At 46.6% G+C, this 12,938-nt stretch overlaps 1 protein-coding gene across 4 annotated transcripts in view; it reads right to left on the reverse strand.

The window, feature by feature from the left end:
• Positions 1–12,938, reverse strand: part of CACNA2D3 (calcium voltage-gated channel auxiliary subunit alpha2delta 3) — a 1,133,445-nt gene that overhangs the window by 302,423 nt on the left and 818,084 nt on the right. For all 4 annotated transcript variants that reach the window (XM_069736702.1, XM_069736703.1, XM_069736699.1 and 1 more), the window contains 6 exons: positions 12,540–12,601; positions 5,285–5,352; positions 4,724–4,769; positions 4,542–4,639; positions 980–1,073; positions 164–259 (listed from right to left, as the gene is read on the reverse strand). In XM_069736702.1, coding sequence (XP_069592803.1) covers positions 164–259; positions 980–1,073; positions 4,542–4,639; positions 4,724–4,769; positions 5,285–5,352; positions 12,540–12,601 — 464 coding nt within the window. The remainder of the gene's footprint in view (positions 1–163; positions 260–979; positions 1,074–4,541; positions 4,640–4,723; positions 4,770–5,284; positions 5,353–12,539; positions 12,602–12,938) is intronic.

A 12,938-nucleotide genomic window follows, 5' to 3' on the forward strand; every position in this document is an offset into this window, starting at 1 on the left:
TTGATCATAAATGGAGAACCCCGTTATAATACCACTGAATTCCCTAATAGTGTATTTAAAAATGGGTAACTTCCAACCTAGAAATTATTGGGGATGACCAATTTAAAGAAAATATTTGTGCTAATGTCCACCGATCATGATATAGCCATCGAATATTACTTACCTGTAAGTCAGCTGCTCGGGTCCCACAAAGAGATTAACACGAGTAAGTCCAGTGCGGGTTCCCAGAAAAGCAATTTCTACATCTTTGTCTGAATTTCTGGTTGAAAATATTTTTGAGAAAAAGAAAACAGTTAAAATGTGTGTGTTGTTAACCCATTGCCTCAAATTTTTTGTAACAAAATGTTGAGACTGGACCAAACTTATATCAGTGGCTATTGGCCCAGTACTATTTCTAATAAGACTAATGGGAATAGAAAAAGAAGGCCGGCTGACACATATATGAACGTACTGGTCACCATGTAGACTACATGGACAAAATAATTGGGGCACATCTCTTAATCAACCCCCCCAGTGGATAACATCAGGCCCCGCTCCTCCGGTGTACAACATCTGGTCCCTCGACCCCGGTATGTAACATTCGGTCCATCATTCCCAGTGCATAGCATCTGGCTCCTCACTCATGGTGTATAAAATCCAGCCCCTCACTCCCTGGGTATAACATCCTGACCCTCGTATAACAACCGAGACATCCTTTGGGACTAACACCAGCTCAAAAACCATACCTTTGCCGGAACGTTCATGGCATGAGTTTCCATGGTTGATCAGCTGCAAGCCTTACACTACCAAGCACAATCTATAACTGATCGCATTAAGTATAGTACCATGGCATGATAGGTGCATAATGGAACATATGGCCCCATAGATGTTAATTGTTTACTTGGTCTAATGCGTTATATTCTAATCAATTTCTATTGAATAATAAAGTTATTGTTCAAAACAAGGTTACATTGTGCTCTACATAATGGCTTGTACTCACTCTGATTTGTTTAGTGCCAGGCTGGTCCAGTACGCTTCCAGCGGAGCACTGACCACAGCATCAAACAAAACCTCTTGTATCAGCTCCTTGTCACCTGCACCAAAGAGACCCGTCGTGAGCAACTGGAAACTAGACATATAGCTCTCATCACATGACTAGTGTCTATGGCCACCTTATAAATTCAGTAAATACAATTGTGAACAGAAAATAGTGTCACATGGCCTGTCAGAATGTGCTTTCTGGAAATGTACTGTACATTGATCTCTAGGAGGGAAAGGTGTGATCTGTGCAAATTTCCCCGTGTAGGGAGGAAGAGGAGCTGGCCACAACATCGAATGGTTTTTCCAGTGTAGTCTAATTAACAATATATATATATATATATATATATATATATATATATATATATATATATATATATACATATATATACAGTACAGACCAAAGTTTGGACAAACCTTCTCATTTAAAGATTTTTCTGTATTTTCATTACTATGAAAATTGTACATTCACACTGAAGGCATCAAAATTATGAATTAACACATGTGGAATTATATAATTAACAAAAAAGTGTGAAACAACTGAAATTATGTCAAATATTCTAGGTTCTTCAAAGTAGCCACCTATTGCTTTGATGACTGCTTTGCACACTCTTGGCATTCTCGTGATAAGCCTCAAGAGGTAGTCACCGGGAATGGTCTTCCAACAATCTTGAAGGAGTTCCCAGAGATGCTTAGCACTTGTTGGCCCTTTTGCCTTCACTCTGTGGTCCAGCTCACCCCATGTTAGGGGTCGAGTTCCCACCTCTGCACGGGGAGAATCTCGGGCCATCTCCGCTGCGGTCTCCCATTCTTCTCCTGCCGCCGTGGAGCCTGCTCAGCGGAGACGTCGGTCCCAGCATCTTGCTCAGTCCCACTCTGTACAAAGAGTTACTGCTGCTTTTCCTGATTCTGCCATTGAAGTCAGTGCTGGGCAGCGGCGAGTAGATGCTTCTAGGACTAAGTCCTGCTTTTCTTGTTCTGAGCATGCCCAGAGTAAGATCTCCCAGTGGAGATCGAGGGTCACATGCTCAGGTATGGCGGTCTCTCATTGGTCCTTCTAGGAAGGTCTTTTACTTGCTGCAGCTATACAAGGCTCGCATGGCCACACGGCCATGCGCTAGTATCAATTCTAATATGTGCTTTGCGCCAGTGTGGTTATGCATGTATGTGTTCAGGGACCCGGCTGAAATAAGCCCCTTGAATGCTGGCACCTCCGGCGAGGAGATAGTGTGAACGTGATTCAGGGACCCAGCTGAAATAAGCCCCTAGAATACCAGCACCTCCGGTGAGGAGATTGCGTGTGTGCATAACCACTGACTGCTATCAGTTCGGCAGTAAGCTTGTGCTCCTGTGAGGCTAACAGGGCGCAGTGCTTTCCTCTTGTGGCTGCTCTGTGAGGTAACAGAGTTAGTCTATACCGCCAAACAGTGCCACCATTCACTAGCAGCAGGTTCCTCCTGCACGGTGGACCCCGGGCTGCGAACGCACCATTTATAATAAACATCTATTTTTTCTCGGTGCGTTCCGCTAGCCCTAACACCCCAAACCATCTCGATTGGGTTCAGGTATGGTGACTGTGGAGGCCAGGGCATCTGGCGTAGCACCCCATCACTCTCCTTCTTGGTCAAATAGCCCGGAGGTGTGTTTGGGGTCATTGTCCTGTTGAAAAATAAATGATGGTCCAACTAAGCACAAACCGGATGGAATAGCATGCCGCTGCAAGATTCTGTGGTAGCCATGCTGGTTCAGTATGCCTTCAATTTTGAATAAATCCCCAACAGTGTCACCAGCAAAGCACCCCCACACCATCACACCTCCTCCTCCATGCTTCACGGTGGGAACCAGGCATGAAGAGTCCATCCGTTCACCTTTTCTGCGTCACACAAAGACACAGTAGTTGGAACCAAAGATCTCAAATTTGGACTCATCAAACCAAAGCACAGATTTCCACTGGTCTAATGTCCATTCCTTGTGTTCTTTAGCCCAAACAAGTCTCTTCTGCTTGTTGCCTGTCCTTAGCAGTGGTTTCCTAGCAGCTATTTTACCATGAAGGCCTGCTGCACAAATTCTCCTCTAACAGTTGTTGTAGAGATGTGTCTGCTGCTAGAACGCTGTGTGGCATTGACCTGGTCTCTAATCTGAGCTGCTGTTAACCTGTGATTTCTGAGGCTGGTGACTCGGATAAACTTATCCTCAGAAGCAGAGGTGACTCGTGGTCTTCCTTTCCTGGGGCGGTCCTCATGTGAGCCAGTTTCTTTGTAGTGCTTGACGGTTTTTGCCACTGCACTTGGGGACAAAGTTTTCCCAATTTTTCGGACTGACTGACCTTCATTTCTTAAAGTAATGATGGCCACTCGTTTTTCTTTACTTAGCTGCTTTTTTCTTGCCATAACACAAATTCTAACAGTCTATTCAGTAGGACTATCAGCTGTGTATCCACCAGACTTCTGCACAACCAACACAACTGATGGTCCCAACCCCATTTATAAGGCAAGAAATCCCACTTATTAAACCTGTCAGGGCACACCTTTGAAGTGAAAACCATTCCTGGTGACTACCTCTTGAAGCTCACCAAGAGAATGCCAAGAGTGTGCAAAGCAGTCATCAAAGCAAAAGGTGGCTACTTTGAAGAACCTAGAAAATAAGACATAATTTCAGTTGTTTCACACTTTTTTGTTAAGTATATAATTCCACATGTGTTAATTCATAGTTTAGTGTGAATGTACAATTTTCATAGTCATGAAAATACAGAAAAATCTTTAAATGAGAAGGTGTGTCCAAACTTTTGCTCTGTACTGTATATATACATATATTATAATCCTGTCTGTGATGATAATGAGACTACTGGAAAGTGATTTCTTTGAGTCTAAGTGGACAGAGTGAAAACTGCAAGATTTCATGATTTTTATAAATATAATGAAGAGAAAAGAATTAAAACAGACCCCTACTCCCAACCTAAATGTGACTAAGCATTTCTCAACTATAATCATAATACTTGGTGCCCTTTGTTTTCCAGCCACTCTCTCTCTTTTGTTCCTCAGCATGTTCTTCTGTTCTGCAAAATGGCACCACTATGAAAAGATGTAAACTACACCTCCATCTTTCATCACGTGATTAAAAACAGACTAGCTGAATCCTTTTAAGCTCTATGTAGAAACAGGGGATCTATTTTCCCTGGGTGAGTCATCACTGGAAATGCTGGGTCAGAAATTGAAGAGGAGGATGACTCATGCAGGGAAAACTGATCTCCTGTTTCTACATAGAGCTTAGAAGGATTCAGCTTGTCAGTTTTTAATCACGTTATACAGTAGATCTAATGGAAAAGAGAAGAATTAGATGGGTAGAAAGGTAAAATGAGCAATTGTAAGTACACATTTGCTGTATAATATGATGATGGCAATATGTTAAAAAGAAAAATGTTGATGGGAGTGCTCCTTTAACATAGGAAAAACATGGCACGAAAAAATGACTGCAAGTCAACGTTGATACAGAAGACATTAATTTGCCCTTTTATTATCACTTACATTGTAATAATGGCTCTTTTCCTGTGAGGTATTTTTTAATAGCTTTTAACTGAGACAGATGGCGGTGTTCTGGGTGCAGGTCAGTATTGCAGTAGGTCCTACAAAAAAGAAGCTGTCATCCATCAATATTTTATATGCACAAACCAACTTCTGGATGGTGTCCTATCAGATACTATACTCACCACTCATCGGCTAAGGAAACATCAGGATGTTCTAAATCATGTAAACCTGGAACATTCGAAATAGAACAGAAAAGTATCAGAATTTTTTTCATGCATGTTGACGTGTTCAAGGTAAATTGAGGCTTCAAGAGCAGAGGTTTCAAATATATAACAAGACCTGATCTAAAGCCTCATTCAGATGTCTGCGAAACGTGGTCCAAGAACAGACCTACATGCACGGACTGGCTGCCGGTCTCCTGACCAGAACTTGACAGTCTCACAGATTCATTAGGCTGATGAAGTCAAATCGAGAGTCTCACGGCCAATCCATAAATCCCAAGTCCATACATGGACCATATGAATGAGGTTAAAACACAAGTAGGAAAGCATCCCTTTTCTTCTGGAAAGCGTTCATTTCCATTTTTCCCCTAAATTGCATTGACAATAATAGTTTGTATACAACAGGTATCCTTAAAAAAGGAGTCACACTACGCGTCCAAAAATACTCCATGGAACATAAAAACATTACATAAAATGTCCATATCCCTATGACCAAAGCTATGTAAATGGATTTGTCTTTACCTTCTTCTACAGTGACATTTCCTCTGAAGAAATATTTGCCGTGTCCTCTTGAAAGAACCACTCCTAAGCTGAAAGAGAAAAGATCAACCAGTGCAAAGGATATAACAATACATGTGATTGTTCCATACAATAGCCCAAAGATCCCAATTGTTATTTAATGTAAATTAATTATTCATGGGGCCCTTTTTTAAACGGTTATTCCCATCTTGGCCTTTCATTTGATGGGAATATTTCCATCCAGACTTGGACCACTAGAGTTGGCGATAAGGAATCAGTCAAGAGTGGTTGCATTATGGTCTTTCGAGAACCCCCATTTATTTCTGCCAGAGTGGTGAAAACACTGTAGCTCGAACACCCTCGGATGATTCCATAGCTTCATGTCTAGTAGTGGAATAACCCTTAAAAAATGTATCCTCGTGTTTTATGCAAAGAAAGTGTTAGGACTGGCGGAACGCACCAAGAGAGATTATATAGATGTGTTCGCAGTCCGAGGTCCACCGTGCAGGTGAAACCTGCTGCTAGGAAATGACAGACAATATGGCGGTATTCAAAAGTATACACGCGTGGGTTAAACCTCACCCAGCATGAAGAAAGCGATCCTGTTGCATCACAGGACCGCAGTACCGCACATAGAGCGCGAGCAAGTGGTCAGCGAACTAAACCCCAACAGGGATTGTAGTCCGATTAGACCCTTGCTGGCACTACACCGCTACTGGGTGTGAAAGGAATATATAATTAAGGCACCGAAGTGCGAACTGTGCCGTGCTGGCAGGCACCACTAAGCACCCAGACGTGGATCAGGAAGCGCACACTGGCGCGTGGCACCGCACTGGCGGTCACAGCAGTAGACGCTGACACATGTGTGACACGTTGAGTGATAAGTCGGGCGCTAGATAGCAGCCATACTCCAGACGCGAACAATCATACAATAGGGTAGGGGTATTTAAAGAACGACTTGCACTCACAACAAACACACGTATTAAATTGTACACTAGCGCATGGCCGTGCGGTCATGCGCAGTTTATATAGTTGCAGGACAGGAAGCGGCCACAGAAACTTTGCCCTTCCAAGACCTGCCAAGAGGACCAATAGAATGCGCTGCAGAGTCTGAGCACATGACTCTCGATCTCCAACGGGAGATCTTGCCCTGGGCATGCTCAGTGTGCGCAGACAAGGACTTAGTCCCAGAGAAGTACACTCGCTGCTGACCAGTATAGGCTTTACAGGCAGAAGCTGGAGAAGCAGCAGTAACTCTTCTCACAGAGTCAGACTGAGCGAGACGCTGGGATCGACGTCCCTGCTGAGCAGGCTCCACTGCGGCTGGAGGAGAATGGGAGACCGCAGCGGAGATGGATCGAGATTCCCCCTGTGCAGCAGAGGAAACTCGACTCCTAACATTACCCCCCCTCCTAGGGCCCCCCCCTCCTTGGGCCTCGCTACGTTCGAAGGCAGCAATGAGCTGTGGGGCCCGAATGTTTTCAGCAATGTTTTCATGACCTGTTCTCTGGACCATAACCCTTCCAATCCACCAGATAGAACTTTTTGCCGCGTACCACCTTACACCCCAAAATTGCGTTCACCTCGTAATCGTCCGTAGACGAACCCGATGTCCCGGCAGATGACTCGGAAAACCAGGACATGTATACGGGTTTCAAGAGGGACACATGAAAGGTGTCGGTGATACCCAAGCGTGGAGGAAGAGCCAGGCGGTAGACCACAGGATTAACCTGTTCGAGAACCTTGAAGGGACCCAAGTAGCGAGGCGCAAACTTAGTGGACTCAACTCGCAGCCTGATGTTACGGGCGGAGAGCCACACCAAGTCGCCAGGAGCAAAGGTCGGAGCGGGGCGCCGATGAACATCGGCGGAGGACCTCATTCACTCCTTGGAAGCCCGAATGGCATCCTGAGTGCGATCCCAAATGTCCCGTGCCTCCACAGCCCAGTCTGCCACCCTGGAATCGGCGGAAGACACGGGCATGGGCACAGGTACCCGCGGATGCTGACCATAGTTAAGGAGGAATGGGGTCTGTCCAGTGGAGTCAGCTACAGCATTGTTAAGAACAAACTCCGCCCACGGTAGCAAAGATGCCCAGTCATCTTGTTTAGCAGAGACAAAATGTCGCAGATATGTGACCAAGGTCTGGTTGGCTCTCTCCACCAACCCATTCGTCTCGGGATGATATGCCGAAGAGAGATTCAACTCGATACTGAGAAGGCGACAAAGCTCTCTCCAGAACCGAGACGCAAACTGGGGACCCCGGTCACTGACAATTTTGTCTGGCATACCGTGAAGACGGAAGATGTGTTTAACAAACAATGCTGCCAAGGCCCGTGCAGAAGGTAGCCGGGGAAGCGGCACCAAATGCACCATTTTAGAAAAATGGTCGGTGATAACCCAAATGACAGTACAGCCACGTGACTTGGGCAAACCCACCACAAAGTCCATCCCGACCATCTCCCAGGGCCTGTCTGCCACAGGCAGAGGGTATAACAACCCAGCTGGCCGTTGACGGAGAGACTTATTTTTGGCACAAGAGACACATGCCCGAACGTAGTCTCCAACGTCACGAACCATATGTGGCCACCAATACATTCTCGCCAACAACTCAGATGTCCTCTTTGCCCCAAAGTGTCCACCCACTCTGGACGAATGAGCCCACGAGAGAACCTCCGGACGCAAATTGATGGGGACAAAAGTCTTGCCCGGAGGCACAGAATCAAGCGAAACCGGAGCTACGGTTCTCAGACTCTCTGAAGGGACAATGAGCCGAGGCTCGTCCTCCTCCTCCACAGTTGACACCAGGGAGCGAGAGAGAGCGTCAGCACGAATGTTCTTCTCCCCGGCGAGATAATGTAGAGTGAAGTGGAACCGGGAGAAAAACAAGGACCATCTGGCCTGACGAGAATTCAGCCGCTGGGCTGTCTGTAAATAGACCAAATTCTTGTGGTCCGTGAAGACTTGAAATGGGAACCGAGCACCCTCCAAGAGATGTCTCCATTCCGAAAAGGCCAACTTCATTGCCAGCAACTCCCTATCCCCGATGGAGCAATTTCTCTCTGCTGGTGAGAAGGTTTTTGAGAAGAAGAAGCATGGATGCTTCCGACCTTGAGCATCCTTTTGATAGAGGACTGCTCCTGCACCAACGGAAGAGGCATCCACCTCCATTAGGAATGGCTTATCCACATCGGGACGACGTAAGATGGGAGCGCTAGCAAAGTGGGACTTAATAGAAGTGAAGGCCTTGGAGACCTCTTCGGACCACGATTTAGGATTCACTCCCTTCTTGGTGAGGGATACCAAGGGAGCTACCAGGGTTGAGAAGTGGGGGATGAACTGACGATAGTAATTTATGAACCCCATAAAGCGCTGCACCGCTTTCAGAGAATGGGGTTCCTGCCAGTCCATCACTGCCTGTAGTTTGGCAGGATCCATAGCCAATCCCTGGGCCGAGATGATGTAGCCCAGGAAAGGTAAAGACTCCTGCTCAAACATACACTTCTCCAATTTGGCATAGAGGGAGTTTGCCCGTAGGAGGTCGAAGACTTTGCAAACATCTCTCCGGTGGGAGTCAATATCTGGAGAGTAGATAAGAATATCATCCAGATAGACTACGACCGAGGTGGAAAGCATATCCCGGAAGATATCGTTCACAAAGTCTTGGAAAACGGCTGGGGCATTACAGAGCCCGAAGGGCATCACCAGATATTCATAGTGCCCATCCCTGGTGTTAAAGGCCGTCTTCCATTCGTCCCCCTCACGGATGCGAATCAGGTTGTAAGCACCCCGCAAATCTAATTTAGTAAATACCCTTGCTCCCCGAAGTCTATCGAATAACTCAGATATCAAGGACAAAGGATACTTATTCTTAACGGTGATGGCGTTAAGACCCCTGTAGTCTATGCATGGGCGCAATTCCCCATTCTTCTTCTGCACGAAGAAGAACCCTGCCCCAGCAGGTGACACTGACTTCCTAATGAATCCTCTTGCCAGATTTTCCCGGATGTACTGTGACATTGGCTCCGTCTCCGGGAGAGATAGCGGATAAACTCGACCCCGGGGAGGCTCAGCACCAGGCAAGAGATCAATAGGACAGTCATAGGGGCGATGAGGCGGAAGGACCTCCGCCGCCTTTTTGGAGAACACGTCTGCATAAGACCAATACTGCTTGGGGAGAGAGGATAGATCTGCGGGTACCTCAGTAGTAGCAACCTGAACGCACTCCCTCTGACACCTACCCCCACAAGATTCACCCCAACCCAGAATTCTGCCTGAGGACCACTCGATATGAGGAGAGTGGTACCGTAGCCAAGGTATTCCCAACAGGACCTCATCAATTCCTTCCGGAATGACGAGCAGAGAAATTATCTCCTGATGAGATGGCGACATGGACAGAGTAAAAGGGATGGTCTGGTGTGTTATCTGTGAGGGCAATGTTGACCCATTCACCACTCGCACCGTTACTGGTTGAGCAAGCATAACCAGGGGTATTGCGTGACGTTGGGCAAAGGCAGAAGACATAAAATTGCCCTCCGCCCCAGAATCCATGCAGAGCTCTACCGAGTGGGAGAATGAGCCAATAGTAATTGTCCCCTTAAAGGACAACTTAGAGGCAAACGTCGCCGTGTCTAGTGTACCTCCACCTACTACCACTAGACGCTGACGTTTCCTCGACCGCTGAGAACATCTGGTGGCTAGATGTCCCGACTGCTGGCATACATGACAGACCTTGAGTGCACAAGCGGTCCGGGACTTAGATCCTGCTTGTGACACTTCCCTGGCCTCATGTGACTCAGGAACCAGGACCGGAAATTCCAGAGGTTTGGCGAAAGTAGGAGCCAGCCGAAACCTCTGCCTACACTGGGCTCGCTCTAACCTCCGCTCATTAAAACGGAGGTCAATTCGAGTGGAGACAGTTATTAACTCCTCCATTGTGGCAGGAATCTCCCTAGTGGCCAGAGCGTCCTTTACGTGGTCAGCCAAGCCCCTCCAAAATATGGGGATAAGAGCTTTATCCGACCAATCCAGCTCAGATGCTAAGGTGCGGAATTGGACGGCAAAATGACTGACCAAGGACTCATCCTGAGTTAATGCCAGCAATTGGAGCGCAGTATCATGGGTGACTTGAGGTCCTAAAAAGACCTGTTTCAGAGCGCTCAGAAACAGCGGAGCACTCTGCACCACATGATCGCCACGCTCCCACAGCGGCGTAGCCCATTCCAACGCCCTGTCCGACAATAGAGACAGAATAAATCCCACCTTAGCCCGCTCTGTGGGAAAACGTGTAGCCAGGAGCTCGAGGTGAATAGAGCACTGACTCACAAATCCCCTACAAAACTTGCTATCACCAGAAAATTTTTCTGGCAGCGGGAGGCGAGATAATGTCGGAACAGGGGTGGCAATGGACATAGTAGCTGCAGCCACGCTGGCAGCCTGTACAGCTACTGCAGTAACATCCACAGCTGAGGTCGCGCTCTCGAGAGCCGCCAACCTACCCTCCAGCTGCTGGATATGCCGCAGAGATTGCTGTTTGTCTGTCATCACTAGCCAGACCCTGGCGCTAGTGTAATGTTAGGACTGGCGGAACGCACCAAGAGAGATTATATAGATGCGTTCGCAGTCCGAGGTCCACCGTGCAGGTGAAACCTGCTGCTAGGAAATGACAGACAATATGGCGGTATTCAAAAGTATACACGCGTGGGTTAAACCTCACCCAGCGTGAAGAAAGCGATCCTGTTGCGTCACAGGACCGCGGTACCGCACATAGAGCGCGAGCAAGTGGTCAGCGAACTAAACCCCAACAGGGATTGTAGTCCGATTAGACCCTTGCTGGCACTACACCGCTACTGGGTGTGAAAGGAATATATAATTAAGGCACCGAAGTGCGAACTGTGCCGTGCTGGCAGGCACCACTAAGCACCCAGACGTGGATCAGGAAGCGCACACTGGCGCGTGGCACCGCACTGGCGGTCACAGCAGTAGACGCTGACACGTGTGTGACACGTTGAGTGATAAGTCGGGCGCTAGATAGCAGCCATACTCCATACGCGAACAATCATACAATAGGGTAGGGGTATTTAAAGAACGACTTGCACTCACAACAAACACACGTATTAAATTGTACACTAGCGCATGGCCGTGCGGTCATGCGCAGTTTATATAGTTGCAGGACAGGAAGCGGCCACAGAAACTTTGCCCTTCCAAGACCTGCCAAGAGGACCAATAGAATGCGCTGCAGAGACTGAGCACATGACTCTCAATCTCCAACGGGAGATCTTGCCCTGGGCATGCTCAGTGTGCGCAGACAAGGACTTAGTCCCAGAGAAGTACACTCGCTGCTGACCAGTATAGGCTTTACAGGCAGAAGCTGGAGAAGCAGCAGTAACTCTTCTCACAGAGTCAGACTGAGCGAGACGCTGGGATCGACGTCCCTGCTGAGCAGGCTCCACTGCGGCTGGAGGAGAATGGGAGACCGCAGCGGAGACGGATCTAGATTCCCCCTGTGCAGCAGAGGAAACTCGACTCCTAACAGAAAGCTTATGGTACTACTCTGTCATCTTCTCCCCTGACCATCAGTCGGCCGGTGCCCCCATACACGTTAGACTTTAGACCAAATTGGTTGATATGAATGGGTTCTGCATATATTAGTCCAATGTCTATGGAGGGCTTTAGACTCCCATTCACCAAGACTGGCACTTTGCATACCAATTTTGATGCAGACTGCGCCTGAGTAAGAAGCTTCAAAATCATTAAGAGGCAGGTGTGTTTTATTGAACTTTGTGCATCTTTTACATTAAGTGTGTCAATGAAAGAAACGTGCACCAATCAGGGACTTGAGTAAATTTTTGTTGTAATTTATGACATTGCTGTGGCATAAATTATGATGAATTTGATGGCCTTGCTCGACCATGCCCCATCCCTCTAAGCTCCGCTGAAATAGGTGGAGACAGCTGAGATTGGTGTAGAAACTAGCAAAAGTTGTACAATTTACTTGCACAAAACTTTGCGGAATTTCCAACAGTTTTATGCCAGATTAATGTTGATTAATGTTGATTAACTTGGGCTATAGTGTCAGGTCTGTACAAGTTTTCAGGATATAAAGAAGAATGATCCCTATTACTTTAGTAAACAGAAATCTTGACAATTGTGGGAAATTCTAATACAAATGTTAAATACCTTGTCAATAGATGGTGAGTAACATTATTTTGCATAAACCATAAACATTTCAATAATACCAACAGGACTTAGGTAAATACCTAAATGGGGTGCCTTTGATGTCCGTATAGTAGTAGTCATTTGTCATCATCAAGACTCGCTTCTTTAAGAGAAAGGAACAAATACATATAAATTTAAAAGAATGCATTGGGGTCATAAATTAATATTTTTGACCTTCAATTTCATTTTATCTACAACTGATGGACATATTAATAGAATAGTTTTCTACCTATCTTTCAAGAAAAAGGAGAGCCAATTTTTTTAACACAATCTCCGCCCACCTCGCCTGATTGACAGTTCTTTGGTGTCCCTCCTCCATGCTGCTGTTGCTATCTTACACTGCTCGGCTTGAAGTACTAGACATAATCATAAGATGCCAACAAGCATTAACTCGAAGGGAATCTGTCACCACATTTGACCTATCTAAACTATTAATATGG

This window comes from Ranitomeya imitator, chromosome 8 (genome assembly GCF_032444005.1).
Source record: "Ranitomeya imitator isolate aRanImi1 chromosome 8, aRanImi1.pri, whole genome shotgun sequence".
Taxonomy (NCBI): domain Eukaryota; kingdom Metazoa; phylum Chordata; class Amphibia; order Anura; family Dendrobatidae; genus Ranitomeya; species Ranitomeya imitator.